This window comes from Chinchilla lanigera, unplaced genomic scaffold (assembly GCF_000276665.1).
Source record: "Chinchilla lanigera isolate Chin_1 unplaced genomic scaffold, ChiLan1.0 scaffold00027, whole genome shotgun sequence".
NCBI lineage: Eukaryota > Metazoa > Chordata > Mammalia > Rodentia > Chinchillidae > Chinchilla > Chinchilla lanigera.
Genome location: NW_004955428.1, coordinates 3,186,916 through 3,213,256, shown reverse-complemented (window position 1 = coordinate 3,213,256; position 26,341 = coordinate 3,186,916). Strand labels below are relative to the sequence as shown.

At 38.7% G+C, this 26,341-nt stretch overlaps 1 protein-coding gene across 1 annotated transcript; it reads right to left on the bottom strand.

Annotated features, from left to right (window-relative positions):
* Positions 1-989: 989 nt before the first annotated feature.
* Positions 990-21,424, bottom strand: Tmem184c (transmembrane protein 184C). Its single transcript, XM_005386668.2, has 10 exons — positions 20,746-21,424; positions 14,490-14,620; positions 14,358-14,394; positions 13,006-13,211; positions 7,427-7,501; positions 6,308-6,401; positions 4,417-4,529; positions 2,611-2,710; positions 1,975-2,146; positions 990-1,725 (listed from the first exon to the last, which is right to left on the bottom strand). The coding sequence occupies exons 1-10, from the start codon at positions 20,866-20,868 to the stop codon at positions 1,460-1,462; spliced, it is 1,317 nt and encodes a 438-aa protein (XP_005386725.1). The 5' UTR covers positions 20,869-21,424; the 3' UTR covers positions 990-1,459.
* Positions 21,425-26,341: the final 4,917 nt, after the last annotated feature.

The following is a 26,341-nucleotide window of genomic DNA, read 5'->3' as shown; positions in this document are numbered from 1 at the left end:
TTGAATGCCTGGGCTCAACTGATCTTCCCACTTCAGTCTTCTAAGTGAGCTGGGTCTACAAACTTTTGGACCACACACTTGACTTACAATTTTGGATAAGGAGATGTGATGCCTCCAGTTATTTTGTTGGAATTATTTTGATAAGGGGAATTGTAGTATTTTTTTTTGTATGGAGAATACCAATTGGGATTTTGATAGGGATTGCACTGAATTTGTGTGTAGCTTTGAGTCATGTGGATGTTTTCAGTTACTCTTCCAATTCATGAGCACAGGGTATCCTTCCATTTGTTCGTCTTTTTTTAAATGTGTGTCTTCAACTCCATCAGTTTTAGTTTTTCAGTGTTCATTAACGTTTTATAGTTTTTCTGTAATAGTTTTAACTATCACCTCAATTAAATTTACTCCTAAGTATTTTTTGATGCTATCGTATGGAATTATTTTCTTGATTTTTTTTTCAGTTAGGTTGTAATTTGTATATGAAAATGCTACTGATTTTTGTATCTTGCAACTTTACCGAGTTCATTTATTAGTTGTAACACTTTTCTGTGGAATCTCTGGGTTTTTAAAAATATGTATTACCCAGCTTTCCTTCCTGTAGAACTGTTTAATTTATAATGGTGGACAGAATAAAGTCTGTACCTTAATTACTGTGAATATTATACATATATATAAAATGAATGTGGGTTTGCACAAATACGTAAAGCAAAAGTTTTGAGAAACAACTCATCCTTGCTATCTGCAACATACTGTGTCACTTTCTGTCTTTTTATAAAATGTGAAACATGACCCTAAGGGTTGTGATTACCAGTTTAGTACAATCCCCTCTCAAGTAAGTTTCTCTGAAATAATAATTATGCTTCTGGTTACTATTTTAATGAATAATTAAGACAGTTCAGCCAAGATTATTTATATTTCCTGCCACTTCTAACAGTATTGAAAAAAATTTTTGTTAGAGCCTTGTTTTATGTTTAAATGATCAATATAAAGAGTTGCAGAAAATAAATGATAAATTCTTATTTATTGAAAGACATCTAGTATCCAGTTAAGAAACAGAGGAGTGTTAGGTAAGCTCATATGGCACATAATTAAGTTCCACTAGCTCATATATCTGAATTATGCTTTCTGTCCAGAGCATTATAATCATGCAGCAGTGGTAAGAAGCATTTTTTATGTCCATCCTCTTGATAAAGAAATGTATTATCAGAAGCATTTTGTTGGATTCATTTTCTACCATCTCAGTATGCAACACACTCTAATGTTATGGAATCAAGCCTAAGTCTAGGAAATTTGGACTGATTACTTATGATATACAAAATCCAGTAGTTGTACCTGGCTTTTTACCTGTCTTTGTCTTGAAATTTTCCATCATTATGGCTTGTCCTAAGCCCAATATCCTGATCCATGGGATTCCAGGTGGTGAAGTAACATGGATATAGCACAGTTTGCTTCTGCACATTGTTCAGGAGATAACAGATTTATCTGAAAGCTCTTTCTTCGCTTCTGTAGTGTCATTGAGTATTCCATCAGGTATATTAGCTGTAGTATGTATAGTCTGAGGAGTCACTGTGTGTCCAAATCCTTGGTAGTGACCCATGGGGGAAGGTGGCATAGAAGAGGCAACAGAAATTGCATCTTGAGATGATGATGAGAGTAAGCTTGTATGTTCATTTTGATCTTGATCCTCTGGAAAAAATTTCTTCCTAGCATGTCCCCTGACTGTCCGTCCTTTAAAGTAATAAAAAGGTTTCCACATTATGCCGGCTATTTTTTAACACAATAAACTAACCATTTTAAATATAAGCTCCCCACACTTGACCATTTTCCCCTAAATCTGAAAAGCCTGTACCATAGTATTGCTCTGAACAGCCTTTTCATTGCCATTTCATTTATTCATCTTATATAATGAATAAATGGCCCCAGTGGGAGAAATAAAATAACCAAATTATTTGGAAGAATTAAATGGCTGGTACTCACCAACGTTCCTTACTTGTTCTGAAATATCGTCTGCGATGTCTGAAACGTCCCACATGGCAAGAAAGGAATCAAAGCACGAGCCCTCTTCTGCTTCTTGGACATATGGTTTGTATGAAAATGTGTAGTGATGAGCAATTGCGGCCAGGAACATCTCAATACAGATAATAAAGTCCTACAACAACAAAAATAGCAGCCATCTTTGGGCTTAAATCTACTTTGCTAAATTGCTCTTTCTCCAAGTACTTCGAAAAAGTATTTGTTTCAGTAGCTGTGTCTTTTCATATTTTTCTTTTTTCCCAAATTATTTTTTTACCTTTTGAAATAATTTGAATGTTTATATTACCTAAGTCAAGTATTTCTTAGCAAAGTACACTATTCTCAGTCTGCCACTCAGAGACTAAAGGAAGAAAGCAGAAAGAGAGATGGACCCTGAAGACCAAAGTCCGGGTTTTGTCTCTGCTTCTGCTACAAAGCAGTACTTCTGGCCAGTTTGTCTAGGATTCCTGTTCCCTCACCCGCAGGGTGAGTGCAGTAGTTCTAGCACCATAGCCTGCACGCTAGTAGTTTAGTGGAGATTTGTAAAAAAAAACACTTAAAAATGAAAGTTCTGTTGAGTTCAGACAGCGCGCTACTTACCTGGAGTCCTGTGGCCACCTCTTCTACAGTTTGCCACTCCCATGTGTGCTTCTCAGAAATAACGCCAACTTTTACCAACAAAGCAATGACTACTGCTTGCCTATATGTTGGGAAAAGGTAAACGCCAAATCTACATCAAGCATAAAATAAGCAGTTGTTTTAAAAATGTCATTTAAAAAATTTAAAACCCCAGTGCAACCTGCAGACTACCACCACATTACCCTTCCAGCCTCTTCCCAAAGCAACTGTGCAGATTAAATACCTGTACTTGCTTTACAAATGTACAAATATAATACAGTTTTACAGAGGAATTTTGACTATGGATTCTCAGAACGCTTTACTTAGTTTACATATATTTGTTTTGAAAGTATGCATAAATAATTACATTTCAAGTCATTCTCATACATAGACAATGCCTAACACATTGTACAGTAGGTATTTAAGGATATACTCAGATTTTGTTTACACTTGTATTAATTATTCAGACTTTTTAAGGAAAAAACACTACTAATTTTGACAGCAGTGTCGTATAAACTCTTGGAGCTACAGACAAACTCAGAAAGGGTCTGACTCCAAGACAGCAAATCATGTTGAGCATTTTAAGCATATCTAGGCATAATGTCCCAGGTTAATTCTTAAAAAAATTTTTTTCTGTGTGTGGTACTAGGAATTGAACCTAAAGCCCCCATTCCCAGGCTGTTTTTACTTTTTAAGAAAGGGTCCTGATAAGTTGCTGAGGCCAGCCTCAAACTTGCAGTCCTCCTGCCTCAGCCTCCTGAGTAGCCAGGATCGTGTGTGCCACCACACTCAGCCTCACATTAATTTCAACAGATGGACAAGCATTCAGAAACCTTAAAAACATTCACTTCAATGCTACTTTAAAAGTGAAAAACTTGGGCCAGGGATATAGCTCAGTGGCACAAGCAACTGCCTGGCAAGTGCAAGGTCCTAAGTTCAATTCCTGGTACCGAAAAAAAAAAAGTGAAAAACTTAGATATAAAAGGTTGGTTAAAAAGTTGTACCTATACAACAGAATACTAAGCAAAAACAAAAATCCCCAAAACAACAAAATTATATTTCTCTTCACAAAAGGACTGTAACTATAATAACATACATTGTTCTCTAAGTTTTTATACTATAAAATCACTTCTGTGCAGTTTTACATACATGTATACCAAAATGTTAGTCATTTTTTCTGGCAAGAGGAATTCATGAATAATTTTCCTTTCCTTTTTTTGGGTAGTGCAAGTGCTTTGCCGCTGAGCTAAATCCCCAGCCCCTGGTGTATCTGTTTTAGTTGTTTCTGGAATGCCCTCTATTCTGCCCTTTTTACTAAGCTGAAACCATGCATTACTGTCTTGTTTTAAAGAGTATTTCCTGATGAACACTTTCCATATCATTAAATATACTACATCATGCTTTCTCCCAAACTGCATAGTATTATATTATGACAGGAGCATGATTTATTTTAATGATTCTATCAGTGTTGAGATAATTAGGTTATTTAAAAACTTTTTAATACATGTGACAGTGGTCATCTGATTATTTCCTTATGGAAATCCTAGAAGGGCTAAAAGGATGGACTTTGTTTCAAGTAAGAAGAGACATTTTAATCCATCTTCTGCAGTAAGATTCCTTTAAAAATTGTTTTACTGCCTTTTAGAAAAACAACATTTAAAGCCAGGGATACAGCTCAGTGGCATAGCGCCTGTCTGGCAAGCTCAAGGTCCTGCGTTCGATTCCCCGTACAAAAAAAACCCAAAACAAACCATAGAGAAATAACATTTAAGGGAAAGCAACACTTACCAAAAAGACACAAAAACCACCAATTTTACACAAAGAAATTTGCCAACAGGGTGGATAGGACTCAGTTCTTCCTTGAGTACTTTATAAAATAACAGAAGGCAATACATGGCGAACTGCAAAGAAGATTAACATTTCAACTTCTTAGCAAGAATAATGAAGATTAAATTATAAACCAAAGACTTGCTACAGAGCAATATTTTAGGCAAATTTTTCTAGGCCTTATTACTCTATTTGTAGATTAAAAACAGGCTTTTAACATTTGCTGTAGATGAATATCTAGAACAGGAAAGTTTTCAAAAGAGACATGTAACACCTTCCCTGAAAATGCTGAGTGTTCATTTACAGTGGTTCATAAAGGGAAGAATCAATAAATGACAGACATAAATGGAAGAAAAGGTTCTGGTTCAGCCAGAATAAATCTATGATGTCTTTTAAATACTAATAAACACTAGTTTTTTGTTTTTAAGGGTTTAGCTTATTAGTCTGTTTTATATAACACTATGTATATTAAGGCAGTACCTTAAAAATGTGGTTTCAATAAAATTGAGATCATGAAATCAGAAAATAAAGAATTAAGGCAATTTTTCTTGAGGGTGGTATTTTAGTCTAGGTGAATTAACTTTAAAATGAACGTTTAAGATTTTAGAACTCAATTATAACAATGTAGTGTAGTATCTGAATAGGAAAACCAGTTTCCTAATGTTTATTTTTTCCATTAAGACAGTATTTCAGAATAGAAAGCAATAAGGAAAGACAGTTATTCAGACTCCTATCAACCGTTCCTTTGTACCTATACACTTGTGTTTTTTTCCTTATTTTTTTAAACACAGCTGCAGATCAAACTCAGTATCTGACTTGTACTCAATAAGCTCTCTACACTGAGCTACAGCCTCAAATATAAGCTGGTTTTTAAAATAGATGCCATGAACTAAATATACAACTTTGCATATTTTATAAAGACTATTCTAAAGAACTAATATTTTGGCCAATGGAAAGACCATAATAGATTTAAATAGTTTCTATCACTAGGCTTTGAGTTGTTTCCATGCTTTTGCTACAAATATTAGGCTTTATATTCAAAGCAAATACATCTAACCATTTATTTAGAATAATCCCAGCACTTGGAAGGCTAAGCCAAGTAGACTGCTACAAGTAGCCAGCCTACGCTACATAACGCATTCAAGGCCAACCTGAACTACATACAGTGAGCTCAAAAACCAAAAATAAGAACAACAAAAAACAGAGTACCTGCCTGGAAAAAGAATTACTGGTCACAAGAAGATGAACATGTGGAAAAGCTTTTGGACAGGTAGCCATTTAATTTTTATTACAAAGCTCTAGTACGATGCACTGCACCTAAATTATTATTCTGCTGAAAGCATTAAGCAATGATTTTAAGTCAAACGCATGTTCTTTAAATCCACAGGATCAAATAGTTATCAGAACACTTCAGTTTCTAGAATTGTGAAGGTCTTAATTGCCTTTGATTCCAACTATGTAATATCAGAGAATTTTATTATCACATTTTTATTTAAACCTGGGCTGTTGGACACCAATTCGACAGCTTCTTTTACAGAATATGCCCAGTGTGTGTGTGTCTTTCCTTCTGGTGTTACTTAGGGGGCACTGCTTTTATTTATGACATACCCACAAAACTATGCAATGAGAATCAGAGATAAATAAACAGATACAATTAACAGGTCAGAGGATGAGCCACTATACAACAAAGATGTCAATGTATTTTCATACACTGTATAATGGTATATAATTTTTAAAAAATTTTTTTGTATAAATTTCAAGTTGAAAAAAGCAATTAAGCTTTATTCCAAGAAACTATGCCTAAAAATATTTAACTACAGAGGTTAACTTTTAATTATGAGTATTTACTTACCAATTGCGACATATTATTTAATATAACCAGGTAAGTCCAAGCATTTGAAAAGCTAAAATTTCCTTCATCATATATACCGACCAGTTCACAGATTCTATAAAACATGGTAAAATGGGACAATTTTATGATTAAACTATGTATGAAAATATAATAACAGCAATACTTAAACTCAGAAGTCAGTTTATTTGAATAACCATACAGAAAATCACTTGGCTTTGGTCACAGATGATTCAAAATTAAAGTATTTTTCTGGAAATGTTACCAGGATTATTCTGCCAACTTGAAGGAAATACAAAAATAAGACCAATACATTGAAACAGAAAGATTAATCATCAACTTCAAAAAAACTATGCCTGATTTTGAAAAGGCTGGCTGTTGAACATATGTGTTTTTAAGTATACCTCAGTTTTCCCCCTAAATTATCTTAGAGGTTAGTACAAAGAGCCAGTCCCTTCAAGTAAATTTCACGCTAAGGATTGAGTTGTACACTCATCCAGTTTCTAAGCTGCAAGAAATAAAGCACACCTTCATAAAGAGATCTTCATAAATAATTCCTTGCTCAAAGGAAATATACAAAGAATTCTTTTTTTAACCTGTCTTTCTATCTTTCCTTTGTGAGACAGAGAATGTCAGTAAGGACTAAGAGATAAGACATACAATCTACCTGGTTTGATTACTTGACGTTCTTCAACTTTTAGGAAAGTTTTACAGGTAGCTTAATAATATCCTGTGTTCACCTCAAGTTGTAAAAACGTTGACAGTGTTTAAAGAAAAATAGGACTTTATATGGATAGTGCTCCCAATATGTTCTAACGTAACTATGTACCAAGTAAACTTATGCAGTCAGCCTGAAGTTGCATGCTTTAACTTTATGCAAAGCTGTGGGAGCGTTCACATGTGTAAAAGCACATTTTTGAAAGTGCTTCATTCATGAGGATGTAAATCCTGCTGACTCTGCCTGTGAACAGTCATTTATCTTCACAGAGTAAGGCTTTTATATACTGAGATTTTTCTAGCAGGCTAGGCTTATTCTATTAACAATTCACACTTTTTTTCTACTCAGTTTCTACTTCAGGGTACAAGGATTTAAAATGGGGCCTGTAGGGTCTGTGTACTTACAGAGCGACGACGGTGGTGACTGGCCTGACAACTGTGTACTGCAGCACACCCAGTTTGCACCTAAACAGCAACACCCTGCAAGAGAAAAGGAACTTAGCATCTCACTCCTTAGACAGCATCCAAACATCCTCAAATTAAAATCACTTTGATAAACGATACCATATTTATATTTAACACCTTCAATTTAGTCATTCTGAATGGCAGTGGGGGAAGGACGTGGATGGCAGCAAATCATCTAAATACCACTTTAAAAATTATTCTACAAGAATATCACCTGAAAGATCTCGCTTTTCATATAGTCTGGAGTTCCAGAATAGTGCCACACAGAACAAAAAGGGCAGAGGTGGGTCCCTGCTACAGTTTGCATCGGAAATGTGAGCAAAGGCCCATTATGTTGAAGAGTTGGTTCCTGGCCTGTGGCCTGTGGCCTGCGGCCTGCAGCACTGCTGGGAAGTGGTGGCATCTTTAGAAGGTACAGCCTAGAGGAAAGAAGTCAGGTCACAGTGAGGGAGATTCCTTAACGGGAAGGCTGGGACTCTGGCCTCTTCTGTTTCCTGGCTGCCATGAGGTGAAGTGGCCTCTTCCGCCACATGCTCACAGCATGGTGTTATGCTGCCACCATCCGGAGCAGCGACCCTGGGCTGAAACCGCTGCAACTGTGAGCCGAAGTAAGGCTTTTCCCCTGGTAAGTTGTTTACCTCAGCTATTGTGTCACATGACAAAAAGCTTACTAACACAGTCTCTGTGTTTTTCTGGAACAAAAGTTGAGTAACAAATTTTGTGTGTGCGTGCGTGCGTGTGTGTGTGCACGCACACGTGAATGCATATTTAAAAGGTATTTATATTTAGGATTCAGTTTCAAATTTAGAATTTAAACATGAAAAGGAGTGTCACTGCTTAGATATTCTGAAAAGACAAAACAAACAGCCTACATAAAACAGATTTTATTCTGTTGCTGGGTTCACTCAGTGTAGGACTGACTCACAAGGAATAGCAAACAAACAGAAGAGACCCCAGACAGCTACCAAAACAAGTCCTGAGAACCATGTAAAGGCCCCTTCAAAACTTACACCAAGTTGCTTTGAAGGCAAACACCTACTTAGTACCTTTGTCAGGAGAACTGGTTGAAGGACCATACCTAGACTGAGAAGGTAGCGAATGTGCTGCACAACCTTAAGGTGTCAGAACGGTAGGCCAAATAAGAACTACTGGAATTTCCTAAGCCAAGAGCCTTCTCTGTGCTAAGGTAGCTCCTTGCATGTTCAACTAGAGTCCCCTGTGCTGGTGGCGGGTGGGCTAAGAGCTGCACTGGGCTCTGCTGTGTTTTAGGTCTTCCTCAAAGGTGCAGACGGGCTTGGTCCCCAGGATGGTGGAGAACTTTTAACAAGTGGGACCTACTGGAAGGTCCTGTGGTCACCTGTGGGCAGCCCGTGGAGAGAACTGGGAGACACCAGTCTCTCTGGCTTCTGGTCTGGAGATGGGATACGACTGCTCCCTACTACTCAGGCTCCTGTGAATGGTGTGAGGGGGAGCTCTCCAGAGTCCGGTTAGACTTTGTATATATTGTAAACAGTGTGATCCACATATACAGTAAATGTTTATAAAGAATTTATTATAGTAAAAGATACATAAATCTCCCTCAAAATACTCCCCCTCATTTCAAAAAACACACTTACCCATCATTTTTACCACGTTCTGAAGCAGTTCTGGAAGTCCTTTTTCCTGACTACAAGGTGGGATCAAAATGCTGCTGATCACCATCCAATTGAAAGACCGGCTCATAAAAACATTACAGTGAGTCCTCCTCCACCTTACTCAGCAAATCAGAGGCATCATGTAACTTCTAGCTCTTCCCCAAAGTCAAAATGACCATGAAAGGGAAACATTCTGAATCGATTCAGGACATCAAGGCAGCCACAAACAGCGCATCTAAAGACATCCACAAAAGAGGACTTCCAGAAAGCACTGCTTCAGAAAGTGGTAAGAATGACATAAGTGTGTTCAAAGCAAGGAGGAGTAGTTTGATGGGGATTAAGGGTAATGCATCTTTTATGGTAATAATTAAAAAACTAAACACTCACAGTATGTTTTGACCACTCCTCCTGTAAGCAAACATAAGAATAGCTGAGATAGCAGGGTTTGGGCACTTGCCCTATACCTTAAAGTTTATAAATAAGCTATAAAAGCTAATACATGAAACTGGTTAATGAACAGAAAAGTTAATAAAACAGAAGAAGACCAGAAACACACCCACACATATGGAAAGGTAGTATAGGACAGGTGCCAACATCAGTCAGTAAGGTGAAAGGGAGAGAATGGTGCTAGGGCAGTTAGCTAAAAGAATAAAGTGAAACTGCATTTTTAGCTCATGCAACACACACACACACACACACACACCCACACACCCACACAGACACACATTCTCTCTCTCTCAACTGCTGGTGGATTAAATATTAAGTCTCAAAGGTAAAACTTTGAAATGTTTAAAAGAAAAGCTTTTTAAACATTTTTTCCTAGCTAATGTTTTTATAATATTTGAAAATGTTTTTATAATCCTGGGCTAAGGATGAATTCTTTTTTTTTTTTTTGGTTTTTCTCCGGTACCAGGAACCGAACTCACGACCTTGCGCTTGCCAGGCAAGCGCTTTTGCAGCTGAGCTAAATCCCCAGCCCCAGGATGAATTTTTGAACAAGACCCCAAAGGGTCTAAATACAAAATAAGATTGAGAAATTCAACTACATTAATATTCAAAAGAAATGTTTATCAAAAGATCCAGTGAACGTGGCAAAGCATGTCAAAAGCAAGTTACAACACATCAAAGAATACGTTGCAAATTTTTAAAGATCCCATATAACTCCAGAAGACTGGCAGCCCATTAGGAAAAAGAAGAATCACACACACTCCTCTGAAAGGCAAGAACAAGTGACTAACATGAAAAGATGCTCAACGGGATTACTAATCAGGGGAATCCAGCTGAAGCCCACAGTGCTGTACCACTGCATATCCTCTCGACAGGCAAACATAAAGAAGTCTGGGTAATTCCAAAGGTAAGCAAAGAGGTGATCAATAGGACTCTCTCACGGGGTTGGTAGAGCGTAATTTAATACACTTCAGAAAACCATTTGCCACTAACTTGCAAAGCTGAACTAAACTGAAAAGACCTGGCATACCCCTGTCAAGGTATACACCTAGAACAATGCTGTTCAAACTGTGAAGTTCAAGGTAGTGGGCTGTGACCACTTAAAAACAAGAGAAAGGGAAGAATAATGAGATACTAAGGGTTAGTACTACTTAGTAAAAACATCTGCTTCAGTTATGGAAGTACGAACGTACTGAGTCACTAAGTTTCTCCCACCTCTGTGAGCTACCTAGCAAATCTTGAAAGTTCATTAAAAGAAAACTGATTGTGCTCAGGACCAATTTGCAGAAATCAGAGTATAAAAAGGAGACTGCTTTTATTCTTTACCAACTGCAAACCTTCCATAGTGCTTGACTCTTAAAGCTAAAATATTATGCTCAATTATCCTGAACAGCACTGCCTGATTAATTATCAAATAAAATACCTATTATCAATTGGAGGTGAATAACCTAAAATGTGTTTATACACACAGAAGAAAGTTTCATTACTACTAAGCTATAGTAATTGTTTGGTAACCATTTAATGTTTTTTCAAAGGCAAGAAAACCCCTGTTATATTATGGGTACATTGCTAGGTCACATTATTCAATTAGCAATTGTCAAAATTCAAGTCTCAGTTAAAAATGAACCCAATGCATACAGATTTAACAAGAACACGTGTAATATATAGTTAGGAACAAATCATGTGCAGAGGCACAGAATATGAGAATTTTGAGCAGGATCATCTATAAAAGATTTGAGTACCAGTTCAGGTTATTTTTTTAATTTTCTTTTTTTTTCAGGTTCTCTATTAATAGAAGAGATCTGATCAAAGCCACGCTGCCACTGCTACCACCATATATACTAGGCTACTGCAATCTCTTATTTCTCCCCCTTCCAATTTAGTTCACAAAAACACATCATTATTGAAAAATCTGGACACCAGTTCTTTTTATATCATCCCGTAACAGCTTGTCTTCTGACAGGTCTTTGATGACCGCACTTGAGACAGGTTTCTTTGAGCCCTCTTCTTGAGCAGATCTCACGCTTGGGCACTGTCCTTGGTCTGCTTTCAGTCAGTCTAGGCAGGAATCCTGAGTCACCCCCACTCCCCTGACATGGAAGCTCCGCCATGAGTCAAGTCTGTCCTCACTCACCCTGGGTGTCTCAGCAAGAATCCCGTTGGCTTTTACCAAAAATCCTAGTACGTCAGTTCAGCAAGGTTCCTCCTTTCATGTCACCTCTTAGTAATTGTGCATCCATGGATTCCTCAATCTGCTCTTTAGCTACAAATCTCTATTTGCCCTTTTATTTGGAATCGAGCTTAGTACCTCCTGTGTAGTATTTCTTCCTCATCCCCAATCTACAGAGTCTATCCCCACCCATATTATTGTCCTCAAGCCCTCCTGTTCTCTTTCACTGTACTTTCTGAAATCAGTAGCTGTTTATATCTTCACTAACTTCTGACCCTCCTAATCAAACTAAGTTCCTGAGGTCTCTCTGTTGTACGTACCACACTATTTTTTGTACTGGCACTTACTAGGTGATCAATACATTTTTACCGAATAAACACACAAGCGGCTTATTATTTTTAAAAAGCCAAGTAATTCCTTATCTCAAGCGTGTAAGAACAATGTGAAGAATGTCACACATATGGTTCTGCACTGTACAGGAGGCAACGCAGCCATGCCCACGTTTATGTCTAAACTGATTCCTATGGCTCCGCATCACTCTGTCTTCTTTAGCTTGTAACTTCCCTGCTCCCCCTCTGACAGTGGTCAAGTTTTACTGGTTCTTCAGTTGCATTTTCTTCTTGTTTTTCTTTTTCTTATTCTCTGTCTTTTTCTTTCTTATTCTTTTTATTGCTATTTCATCCCTTTTTTCACAAATGGACTATCAGAACTTCCTAGTGTTTCCTTGCTGAAACACCCAGTGGTCCCTACATGTAATAAATGCAATCTTAACCTCAATTTACATTTGAAAATGAGAGGTCTAAATGACACAGGCTTGTTTTTTTTACTATCTATATGAACATGTAATAGGGCAAACTAAATATGTTACTAGAATAAGCACTGCTGTTTGTCGCTCCTGTTTCATATCATCTGCTGTTTTTCCACCTAGATTATCTTCTCCGTGTGTCTTTTAACTAGTTTGTGAATTTTGCAGAAAATCTGCAGAACTTGATTCCCAATTGTATAAGGATGTTGGTTAAATGAGTTCTAAGGTTTTCTCCTGCAGTGCACCGTTGAGCTTTTATATTTGGATGAACAATGTAAAAAACACTAACATGCAGATTATAAAAATATGTTTTGTTACTCTTCAAATGTGACTATGAACTACACCAGGGGAGGGACTCGGTCTTCTTCCTTTTGCCCTGCTCCACCTTGCAGAGAACTGAATGGTAATAAAGAATTGATTAAATAAAACTAAAACAGAAAAGAATCAAGCCAAACATACTTACTCTCCCATAGCCCATGGTGGACAGCAACATAAAGGAGGGAAATGTTTCTGTGGGTCTTTGGCTTCAAGGATTAATACCAGATTTGGATATCGATTAGTTAGATAATTGGTGAGGAATATCATGAAGTTGTAAATGACATAAGCTTCATAGCATTCTCTGCAGGTATCCACATATATTGCAATCCTGGGATATTTCAGAGCTACCCACTATGAAAAAGCACAGAAGTTAAAAATAGTTGAAGCTTATACAAAATTACCACTCTAATTCATGGTATTCAAAATAAGCTACTTGAGATGTCTTGCCACATACTTACATTAAATGCTCTATAGTTTATCATTATAATGGCTAGCAGATAATCTGTGAATTGTGTGTACATGTTCTACCACTGAGCTATATCCTAAGCTCTCAGAAACTAATTTTCTAAAGCAATAAACAGTCTATGGCCATACCACCCTGAATGCGCCTGATCTCATCAAAAGCAATAAACATCTTGCACAAAGATAAATAAAAAGATAAGTGTTTGGGGGTAAATAACATGAGCTAAGCTAAACTGAGTTCTGAAATGTAATCTGAAAATTTTCTTGATATGGGCATAGAAAATATTGCTATAGACATTTTCTTTATATCTAATCAAATTAGAGCAGTAGCTATAACCATTGGGTAATGTACAAAAGTTTTGAATTAAATGAAAGATTAATAAATAAAAAAGGTTATAATGTACAGTCAACTATCCCTACCAAGAATCTGTGGGTTCTACCAAACCTAGATAAAAATATTTGCAACAATGAAATGAGAAGTGCTCCATCTGTACTAAACATGTACAGATTTTGGGGTCATTATCTGCTCAACAATAAAGCATAAGGACCATTCACATAGCATTTGCAGGTGCTGTAGGTGAGGGATGATGGGTATTACAGGTGTCAGGCATCACAGGTCACCTAGAGAGGATGGATGGTATACAGAGCACTAAACACCCGTGGGAGGCCGTGCGCAGGTCACACGCTGACACTGCCTATTTTACATGAAGAAGCTGAGCATCAGCACATTCGGTATCTCTGTCGGTACCAAAGTAAAACGGTAATTTAAAGTATTATGTTCGTTAAAGAACTAAGAACGACTAATCTGAAAATTTAAAAATTCAGCTAAGAGTGACAGGCTTTTGAAAATTTAAAATATATGCAGTTTTCATTTTCTATTATCATACTTTATCTTATCAACATTAAAAAAAGGGAATCTTTTTGTTTTTATTAAACTCACTGTCAATAACATACTTTCATGACCTGAAGCATTCTATAACAAGCAGTATCATCAAACAAATTCTTAGCTAGTGAAATAAAATGAAACGTACTTACACTATCTAAACTGTATATGGGTACCATCCAAAGAACCCTGTTTGGAAAGCAAAGAATACATTTTAAACATTTTCTGTTACGTTTATGATAGAAGCCAACACAGCATCAGGAGAATCAAAATAGAAGCGGAACCTTATGATCGGCTTCTGTAGCTCAGGCTGTGTGTAATGCACGAGGTGCTGCAGGATCCCCCACAGCGAGATAGGGACCGTCAGCAGCAGAAAGATTCCAGCAATAAACCAAGCCTTGGTGTGTATTCCAACCTTGAGAAACAAAGGAGCACATTAGCAGAGATCGTGATTTATAACTAGACTCAATAAAATGTTTACTTCCTAAATTTTCATTTGATTACAAATGAAGCTCAATATTTTCTTTTCTTTTTGAGGCTAGGGTCTCGCTATGCATTTCAGGCTGACCTTAAACTCACTTTGTAGCTCAGGCTGGCCTCAAACTTGCAGTGATCCTCCTCCTTCAACCTCTGAAGTGCTGGGATTACAGGCATTTGTCACCATGCCCAGCTCAACATTTTCTAAAGGATTGATGGCTATTTTTATTTTATCTTCAAAATAAACAACCTATTGTGTTTTCTGGAGGGAAAGGGCATATTTTTCCTCAAGGGGTTGAGCATTTTCCCTCAACAAGCCTTTTACGACAGGTTTTTATATATCAACATCATGCCATTCTTCCAGCTCATTCTTTGCCCTTTTTTTGACTGCTGCATTTGAAGATGTACACAAGCCTTGACATTTTCTGTAAGTTAAATCTAAATAACTTCTAATGGTTTATTCCTTTTGCTTCCACGCACACAAAGTTAAAAATCTACTAACATTTTCTTCCCATGTTACAGCAAAACATTTTTTCCCCCTGTACTGGGAATTGAACCCCAGGGCCCTTGCCCTCAGCTATACTCCCAGACCTTTTTCAAACTTTTGAGATAGGGTCTTGCTAAGTTGCTAAATTAAACAGGCTGGGCTCAAACTTCTGATCCTTCTGCCTCAACCTCCCAGAGTTCTGGGATTACAGGCTTTCCCCACCGTGCGTGGCTTTTACTGTGAAGCATGTTAGTAACCTGCCACATGAAAACAACAGTGAACACTGGGGTTATTGGTCTAAGTTCTTTACATAAACTCTCCCACTTGGTAACTAGGTTACACCACTATCCAAGCAAATTGGAACATATACTACTTTTCATGTACAAGATATCAACTTAGGATTTTATCATTTTAAAATTCCTTAATGTCCTTACTGGGTAAATACCTGATCAATATTTTATTTTAAGAGCTGTTTCTAAAAATACACTTGGAGTCATCTCATCTTAAAGTACAGCAGAAGGAAGCTGTATTTATTTCTGGTAAAAAAAAAACCCCAAATTTATCTGAACCTCTGTTCTCTTCTGAGGGACTCCAGGGAATGAATTTCATACTAACTTGTAATCCTACCTTAAAAAGAGTGAATCCTCTTTTTGTTTTTCTAAAGGAAAAATGGTATTGACTTTTTGGTCTTAAAAGGGTTTGGTTTGCACAGTTAAAATTAAGATAAAACTAAAGTCTACAATTTTAACTTCACTGTTTTGAACAAGATTTTCCCAACTTGGAGCCAAAGGTTAAAGAGATAGAAAACAAAAGTATGGAGAACAACTGTGTTTTTACAGCAATAACTTTCTACAATAAAATGTGCAGAAAACGTGAAAAGTGTAGAAAAGTGAAAAGATATGAAGAGGTGAAGATTCCAAATAGAATATAGGGGCACTCGTTTTCCAGGCCTTTTTGCCTTCCTCAATTTCATTTAAAATAGAAGTTTCACTTACAAAAAACTGACACTCTACAATGATCTCAGAAAATAAAAAGCATGTTCTAGTTTCTCCGGTACAATGTGACCCTTAAGAACAGAAATGCAAGCAGTTTCAATGTCCACAGTTGTTTTTAATGATTGTGTTGGTGCCAAAAAGTAGAACTGGACGGTAGAGGAGAACTAGATGGTAGAGGAGAACTAGATGGTAAAGGAGGATGGTGAGCTTGTGACTAATGAAGGCCAAGCATCCTCACGAAGCTTAGGGAAGGAAGTTCTTTCTCCAACCATCATAAAACAGGCGGCTGGAGGAAGGAGCCGTCACAGTACAGTCAGGTGGAATTTAAAAAAACCTTGCACCCCACAGTCAGTATCACTTTGACACAGCATCTTGATATGGCAATTTAGTTTCCAAAAAGCATCTGTCCACATTAATGTCATTAATTCGAATTATGATTTTTATAGTAGTTTTGATTTTAAAGCTGTGCTTAAGAAATTTATTTTATGGGTATTTAAGCAACATTATAAAATAAGTCAGTATCACGTCTGTAGAAATTAATACAATAATTAAATATATATTTACCTCAACGATTTATTCAGTTTTGAGGCACAGGGATACAAAGACACCACTAACATTATTCCTAAACTTGTCTCTTTTATGGTCACAAAATGAGGAGGAAGATAGGAGTAGATATTTTTTCTAAAGAAATTTGAGGAAAGAAGGAAAGAAAAAAACCATTAAAGACAAGCATCGAGGAGTAAATTAACTCTCCCTCGGCCAAAAACTTCAAATCGAGTGGAGATGAGTAAGGACAGCAGATTCCAGGCCCTCCTCCTGCTGGTCAGACAGCAGAACATCCAGAGTGAGGGGCCACAGTGAAAAGAATAATGAGCAATGTACAGTCAATGACACATGCTCAGTCAAGTCACACAAGGAGGGAAATGTTTCAGTAGTACAGACGGTCACCTTGCGCCCCAATAAACCAGTACCTGGCCCAAGATGAGCATGAGATGAACTATATAAACCTCTTTTGTCATCTCACTTCCCAAGGACTTCTCACCAAGTGAGCATTGTGATTCTAGTATTCAAAGGACAGGCATTTTTCCTGCAAAATGTCCGTAAGTGTAAGTCAAAGTGCATGTAGCACGTCACTGGCACATGTGATGTTGCCTTAGATATCCAACTGAGAGCTTTATTCCATCTGAGCTGCTATTGCACAAGAAAAGAATTCCAAGCCAATGCAATACTGACACTGATCATTTAAAAGAACGACAGTAGTAACTTGACCTATTGAGCACCCATTCTTGCTGGGCACAGTGTGAAGGGCTTTAGAGACACACACACAAAGGTTAGTGGACGATGAGAAGAACGGTAAGAATATTGTACATAAACCCCTTCGCACAACGTCACTTTGGCCAAGAATCTCTGCCTCGGTTTTCACTTCTGTAAAATGAAGTTACTTCCTGTTCTTTGAAGTTATTAAGAAGATGAAATGAAATCATAGCTGTGGCTGAACCCTGGGGATGTGCTACAGTCAGTGTCTGTAAAACTGAAGACAAATTACAAGAAAAATAACCCTTTCCATAGGCTCACACTCCTCTCCCCCTGTTATACTATTCATTGCTCAGGCCCCTTCACTCAATATTCCCAAAACAAACGTGAACAGAAAACACATCTTCCTCTCCTAAATCCTCTTTTGCACCTATATTCATTCCCCAGACAGCTCCGTGCCGCTGTCACCGCTTATACCTCCACTGAGACTGTTACTGAGACCACCAGCGGCCTTGCCATTTATGAGAAACAATGGGAATGATGGCAGCAGCAATGGTCATTGTTCACTATGTCCTCCTGGAAACTGCTGGCAGTCACTTTCCAACTGGCTGCCATGTTGTCTTCTTTGCAAACGCCTAGTTTTCTCTTTGACCTCTAAATATTGGTGCTAGGCACTTTGCCATTTCTTCTTTTTCTCTTTTATAATCCTGTCCATCTTCATGGCCTTCAATACTATCTCCACTCTGACAACTGTGCTGTGGACTGAAGTCTTCCCATCCTCCCATTCGTATGTTGAAACTGTAACCCATAATGTGACTGCTTCTACTTGGAAATAATGCCTTTAGGAAGCCATTTAGGTTAAACGTGGTCATAAGTATGCAGTGCTATTCCAATATGGTTGGTTGGCGGCCTTATAAGATGAAGAGACACCAGAGGGTTCTCTGTCTACCATGAAAGGACAAAGCAAGAACTCAGCCATCTACAACCCAAGGGAGACCTCCCCTAGATGTCAGCCATGCTGGCAATTTGACACTTGATTCCAAAATAGTTTCAAGAACTGTGAAATAGCCAGGTATGGTGGCACACACCTATAATCCCAGTACTCAGGAGGCTGAGGCGGGAGGATTGTCATGAGTTCAAGGCCAGCCTGAAAGACTCAGTCTCAAAAAAACAAACAAAAAACCCCCCAAACTGTGAGACAATAAATTTCCATTCTGAAAGCCACTCAATTTATGATATTTTCTTATGAATGACAGAGCTGATTAAGACAAACCATTATGTTTACATCCGTAGAGCAAACCTTTCTGAGCTCTACACTTGCATATCCAACTGCATATCTGACATGCTCATTTGACTGTCACTCATTACACTAAATGTCCATGGTGGGACTGAATTTCTCCCAAACTTGTTTCTAGCCCTCAATTTTCCATCTCAGTAACTGACACCTCCATTCATTCAGTTGTTCCAGCCCCAAAAGTTGGAATCATCTTTGACTGCTTTCGCCCTTTCTCTCAGTGTCTTCTCCCCAATCCAATCTACTATCGAGTGCTATCTGTTCACTTCCAAGGATGCTTAAAATCCAGCTTCTACTTTCACTTCTACTGTCCTGATCTGGACCACGCACGCGATCAGGCACTGACTCTCTCGGCAGCACAGAAGACTTCCCCATTTCACTTCCACCTACTTAGCTACACTGGCACAGTGGTCTTCTGAGGTTGCGTAGTAAGACTGTCCACCCTGATAACTTCTCAGACCTATTTTAGTTTCCTCCATAGTATTTTATTTTAATTTTTTTGGTCACTGCATTTGTCTCTTTATGTTAAGTTCCAAGAAGGTAGGTGTCCCTTTTTTTTTGTTTGTTTTTCTTGGTAGTGGTGATTGAACCCACAGCCTGCCTCATTCTCCCCGAGTGCTGCAATTACAGGTATGTGCCACCACCGATGTGTCAGCAAGGTGTCACATTTTTATACCTCTCACTATGTAGTGTACAAAGTCTGACTAATCACTGGGACTTAATCTGCATTTTAACTCAAGCACTGGTCCTTTGAGCACAAGGAGGGAGAGGAGACTAAAACAGATACAGTATGTAGTGGTAGATGATGATAAGTCCCAGGAAGAAAAATAAAGCAGAGAAAGGGATATGAAAAGTTGAGAACAGGAAGCTTGCACTGTGACGAGTATCGAGGTGACATTTTTGGTAAAGATCTGGACAGAAATTAGTATTATTTGCAGGAAGGCCATCCCACAAAGGGGAAGTGAAAAGGCTCTAAGGAAGGAGCAGGCCCAGCACGTAGGAACAAGCTAGTGTTGCAGAAGTCCAGGACTTGAAGAGAGACAGTCTAAGGGAAAGTGCTGCCAGATCACATTGGGCCTTGATGATTATAGTTAAAAATAATGGCTTTTACTACAAAACTAGGAGACTAAAAAACGAGGACACCCACAATGTGATTAAAGTGTTAGCTTGACACTCAGTAGCTAAAGGCAACCTAAATATTGCTAGATGCTTCCTTTGTTAAAAGAAACATTTAATGCCGTAGATTGTTACACACCCTTTAAAAATAACTATATTGGCTATGCCAGTATGAGAAAGTATCACAATAATTTAAGAAACAACCACAAAATAAATATATATTATGCTATTTCACTATTTAAAAATTATTTCTATAATAAAGGGCCTAAAACAACCATAGTCCTGTCAGCTTGTAAAATAAGTGCTTCTCAGTGGCTTTCACTAGCTCAGAGCTTAAAGTTCATTATACATTTTTATAAACTACCTTAGGTAAGTATTTACTTTGGTCTTTTCTGGCTTGTATTACTTTACAATATAAAAACGACATAAGCAATATACAAGGGCCTTTTTGCAAAGCCTTTTTGTTTTGGTTAAGGGTTAATTTCAAAAGTAAAAACAACAAAGTCAAACTAGAATACTTTAATTTGGCAAAGTAGTTAAAAGCTAAAGAATTCAATACGTGGATTTCCAGGTGGTTTATCTGATCCAGTTGAGTCCAAGATCTGAACATCGGATCAGACTTCAGGAATAAAATTAATAACTTTCAGGGGATTGGTGAATATTGGCAGAACAAAGCACTCCTAGGCAGCTACATTGAAATACTCGAACTATTTTGTCCACCGGGTTCCACCTCTCCATCTGTAGCATCATTTAAAGACCGCAGACAAGAAGTCATACAGGTTTATGCCCAACGTGTGGGCTTATTTACAGGAGGGCATGTTCAGATACCAAGTATGGGTGTCTGGAGTGGAGATGCGGGAGGAGTGTCTCTTTCCCAAGCTTAGATAGAAGAGTAGCGACTGTACAGGGCCTCTTACCTCCAGCTTCTGTAATTCCCACACGCACAAGGGAACCGCAACGACTATGGACACCAGGTAGATGACCACAGCTAAAGGTCGAATCCACTGTCTCCAGTTCCTCCAAGTACACGTGCAAGGCATGTTTCCTCATAAATCAGCTCCTCGTACCAAGGAAAAGGAGCTCGGAGAAGACTGTAACGGGGAGCTCTGTCCTCTGGTTTTCCCAACTCGCAGACTACGGAGAAAGCTGGCGGGCGACTTTACCAAAAGATCAAGCCGTCTTCTCGGCCGAAGCTGTGCTTTCTGCGGCTGTAACTGCGGCCGCTCAAGGTGCTACCAGCGAGCAGCGCGGGCAGCATCCTTCCTTTCTCAACCCACACCTGTCTGATCCTGCGGCTGGAGAGTCCCGGAGCGGGCTCGCTACTCTCATCTGGGGATCACTCAGAGATCCTCTTGCACCATGGCCTGGAGGAGACTGGCGCTGACCGAGACCGGCCTCTAGCTACCTGAGCAGCTCGGTAGCTCCCTGCTCGCTCCCTCTTTTGTCTGGGGATCGAGCTTCCCGCCTCCTACACTTGTAGGCGTCTTTTCGCCTACTCTGCAGATAGATAAGGCTCTGGGATTTAATCACTACCTAGCACGGGACAAGCGATAAGGTGGCACCCAAGGCCAAACCAGAACGGCGGGTTCTCTTCCGCTTCCGCCTTTGCCGTTTGGGGCAGGTGATTCGTCCTCAGCTTGAACCTGGGCCCGCCCCATCCGCTTGCTCTTCCCTCTCTGATTGGTCATGTGCGAGGGGCGGGACCACTGCCAGACACACCGATGTTAGTGGAAGGAAAAAGGTGGAGGGTGTTGGAATTGCGGCGGGTTCTCTTCAGATGTGGGCGTGGGCGCTACTTGGAATGCAAAGACAGCGAAGCAGAAACTTCTGCCTAGTTTTCAACGGTGCTAAAAGCTAGCGCCTTAAGAAGTTATTTCTTAATTTTAGAGGCAATCGCAAACATAGAGTTTCCGCTTTTGGAACTTGTTTTAAAAAGTTGCATTCATTTAAGATTCAAAAGGGTTTGACATTCTGACAGGTAGCTTATGCACTCAAAGCTGTTAGGTCTATAGATTTGTAGAGAAAATAAAAGCCAAGTGGGATCTTAAAGCCTATATAAACTAATAGAGCAAACAAAAACCTATTTTTTCAGATATAAAAATGTGTCCTACAGTACAATGGTCATTTTCTGGGGACAGACACTCTACTAAGAATTTTACTTATATTAGTTTAATAATCATTAAACGTGAAAATCTTTTTAACATGTTCATGTTAAAAATGAAGTTCAGTGACTTGGGAAAAAAGTTTTTTGAGTATTTCACATCATTTTGTTCAGTGGGTCTTATGATTCAGAGTGGCTCATGAGCTAAGAATTGTTTTTGCTTTTTTTTAATTGTAAAATATACAGAATTTGCCAAAAAATGTATACACACTTCAGGAAAAGAAAAACTTCTATTAAGTACATATTCTCCTTATTTAACACCTGCAGACTTTTATCTATAGGCACCCTAAAGTGTGTCAAATATCGCATAAAATCCATGACATTGTAGAGCCTTAGAGAAGAAATTGAGACTGCACGTGCAATAATCTCAATGGGCACTTTGACCAAGGTTACCCGAGCACCAGTTTGCAGTACTAATAAATGCCTGGAAGCTAATGGCCACCACTATAGTGTCCTTTGGCCAAAATTTTTCTCTAAAAAAATTTGTCAAAAATTTAAAATCTCCCAGGGTGTTTCTGTGAGCTTTGTTAATCTGTGGCTATATGGCAAAGTGAGGTGCCCAAGAATGTTGTGGATTTATAGCAGCATTCCTGGGTCACTTTTCAGAAACTAGCAACAGTGACAGCTTCTTGATTTGACTTACTAAGTCCTGTTATTGGCAGATAGCTCTGCCATCAACTAACTAATCATACCCTGGATGAAGGTCTGAGGGATACCTCTTCATTAAGCAATGGAGAAGGGGTGTATTTTTAAGAAATATCATTATGAACACCTATTAATTGTATAAATTAATGGGATTCACTGTGCTATCTCCATAAATATAGATCATGCATCAATAATGTTCATTCTTCTTATGCCTACTCTCTCCTTCCTTCTCCCCCCCTTCCTTCACTCCCTTCCCAATCTCTTGTAGTGTGTGTGTGGGATCCCTTTGTGACTGTTTTGACTTCCAGGAAGAAAGACTGTGAGATGCTGCAAAAATTGTATTTCCTGATTATAGTAGGAAAATGGGATTCTGAATGGGTAGAGGTTAAGTGGTGGAACTTAGCAGACAAAGGCAAGTTTAGATACATTTAGTACAATGTGTCACAAGGAATAGGAGTGTTTTGAAAGGAAGTAGATGGACAGCTTACTGAGGTTCTTTGTTGTACAGCAGAGGAATACTTTTAGGTTTGCAGGGCAGTAACTAGTTAGACAATGCTGCTAGGATTCATAGCTTACCATAGCTAAGTCAGTGTATAGTTAATGCCCCTCTACCCAGTGAAAGCCAGGTACTTGAAGAACCCTGCAGTGCAGCAATTTGTACATATGGTGGATTTCCTCCCAAGTCTTCCACAGATGGACCAGGGGCTATTTATTCAGGGGACTGTACCCTGGGAAAAGAAAAATACCCAGACCTTGGCACTGTTACATACACCAAAGTTGGGACATATGAATAATCAAGTGTTACACAAAATCCTGTTATACCGTGTACAGGTACAAATTTCCTATGATGCATATTATCCTATGTATGTCTAAAATGTACCAATAAAATAAAGATTTAAAAAAATAAAATAAAATCTTGGCCCAAATTCTTCTCTCAGTAGGTTGAGTGGGACCACAGGCTTATCTTGTGTTTATTTTCCAAGTAAAATCAGGAACTATGAAGGAGCAAGTAGCCAATGTTATGTACTTTTCTTCTGAGGGTCCATTGCTGGCAAGACCACCAGCCCTCTGTGCTCCATAGGGCTGCCCATCCCAAAGCAGCCCTGTAGAGCACAGAGAGCTGGTGGTCTGGTTTATTTGGCTAAATAAAACATGCAAACTAGGATATAAGGCTGATCAAGGTTATGTCAGACATGGGATTCACAGGTGCTGTGGTGATCACAAATACCCAGTAGCAGTACATTGTACCATCCACAGCAAAGGACATGCTGTGTTAGATGAGCCATTCTGGATTTCAGTAACAACAAAGGCCATATTTGGGAATGTTGCACCAACATATTTATGAGAAAACCCATAGGCCTTCATTTTTAGGTAAGTGTTAGAACAAGAACAAGCTCTATAGCTGATCCAGGGTAGGAGGCAGCTGACATATCACTTGGGTCTTATGACCTAGCAGATCAAGTAGTACTGGTGTTTGGAGACTGCCAATCCACAAAGAAAATTCTTTCTGTTTGGGAGAAGGCCATACTGTAGTTATTCTTCATTTGAAAAACTATTCTCAGCTTGCTACAGAGTCCTTGTAGAAACTAAACACCTGATTGTGGAAGTCCAAGTGACTAGACAACCTAAACCACCCCTCCCAAGCTAGCTATATAATTATTGAGCCATAAAACCATAGCATTCCACTATAAAACAGAACCAGTAATTACAAGTCTTGGCTCTAGAAGACCCGAAAAACAGCAATAAACTGCATAAGCCAGTGGCTCAGGCTCACATCTTAGTTTTGACTTGAGGTCAGTTCAGATATACTCCCACTTGACACCTGAAGTATTAGTCACTACGGATGCTTTATATTTATAAGATATAGGGAGTTGAGAGAGAAAACAACTAAAGAACATTCTCCATGTTGAAAATTGAGGAACTCTGTTCTCATGATTGTTGAGGAGAAATGAAAGTACAACCCATAGGCAAGGTGTCTGTCCAGTAGGCTGTGTGAATGGTGTGTGATACTGCAAGTCTTAATCAGCCCCAGCACTGAGTCACAGGGGTGAGGGGCTAATAAGCATCTAGTCCTCTGCTTCCCTAAAAGATTTTGTTTTGCTGTATTCATTCATGAGGGGCCAAATGGTTCTGGTCAGTATGTTTTGAGGAAAGTCACATATGTGACTTCCAGGCTCAAATATTTAATTACTGGTGTAAAGTCTCTAGCACTCTCTTTTCTTCAGAAAATATGCTAACTGGAGTAGGTGAACTAATTGTAGAGAAACAGAAACCTGGATTCGGTGGGTCTACACTAAAAGAAGTAAAAGTACTAGTTTCTTTAGTATGATGTAGAGGAAATATGGATACAAGAGTATATTTTTCATGTATAGCCTACCCAGGCACTTAGCCTCTCATTTTAGCTCCCTAAGAAGGGGCTCAGAGAAAAACACTGGTAAAAGAGGTGCCACCATAACTGGACATGGTGGGCATGGCTGTGATCCCAGCTAGTGGCAGGTGGAGGGAGGAGGATTACAAGTTTGAGCTCCTGTCTTAAAGAAAAAGAAAGGAAAGGAAAGGAAAGGAAAGGAAAGGAAAGGAAAGGAAAGGAAAGGAAAGGAAAGGAAAAAGAAAAGAAAAGAAAAAAGGAAAGGAAAGGAAAGGAAAGCAAAGCAAAGCAAAGCAAAGCAAAGCAAAGCAAAGCAAAGAAAAGAAAAGAAAAGGGATAAGATGGAGCAGTAGAGTGCTTGCCTAGAATATGAAGCCCTGGGTTCAATCCCCAGTGCTGAGGAAAAAGGTTTCCACCATCCTGGAGGGAATTCAGTGTAATTGTAGCTGCTATTGGGAAGCTGCATAGTCAGTACAGATCACTTGTGCAATGGGAGGACTCAGACATAAAGGCAGCAGGCATAATATCAAATTTACATGACTTTGGGATGGTAGCTAGCTGAGGTCGGAGCCATTAGACTGTTAAGAATTGTCTTGGGAAAAAAAATAAAAAAATAACTGTCTTGGGTTTTCATTTTGTTTGCAAGCTACTATAGTTTGCAAGTTGAATGTTCCTCCAAAGGCTCATGTTTAGTAGGCTTGGTCATTTCCACAGTGGTGATGTTGGGAGGTGGCCACTGGGAGGTGCTTAGGTCACTGGGGGAATGTCCCTGAAGGAGATTGTAGGACACTGGTACCTTTTTCTTCCTCTCTTTTGCTTTCTAGCTATGAGGTGAGCTGTCTGCTCTGCTTCATGTTCTCTATCGTTGCTACTCAGCACCTCTACCAGAGGCCTAAAAACAATAGATCTGCTTGGTGATGGATTGCTTATAACAGGGACTCTCTAAAACCATGAGGAGAAATAAACGTTTTGTCTCTATACGTTATCTTATGTATTTTTTATAGTGACAGAAAGCTGACAAACACAAAAGCTAGCAGTTGTAGATAGTGGCAGAAGACATGAGACATCTGGCTCAGAGACAGAGGACTTTTTATTTTTTGCATTTAAAATATTTTATTAGTACAGGTTTGTGATACATAATGAATACAGGACTATTTAACTCCCAGGGAAGCAGGTGATATGATCTTCCAGTTGCATTTGTTGCCTTTGCCTTCCAAGTCCCAAGGAGTTGGCCTGTTGAGGAGAAGCCTGCATATATGCTATATATAAGTGGATTTGCATCAAACCTGAGAAATTAACATCCTCCCTCTGCTGTAATGACCTGTAAGCAAACCTACCC

What these genes read in the sequence shown, in the direction of transcription:
- Tmem184c (XM_005386668.2), bottom strand. Translation starts at nt 20,868, where the DNA reads ATGCCTTGCACGTGTACTTGGAGGAACTGGAGACAGTGGATTCGACCT. An exon ending in CTACAGAAGCCGATCATAAG is followed by an intron (nt 14,395 to 14,489) that starts GTTCCGCTTCTA and finishes CTTTCCAAACAG; the next exon opens with GGTTCTTTGGATGGTACCCA. An exon ending in TAAATAATATGTCGCAATTG is followed by an intron (nt 4,530 to 6,307) that starts GTAAGTAAATAC and finishes TCTTCTTTGCAG; the next exon opens with TTCGCCATGTATTGCCTTCT.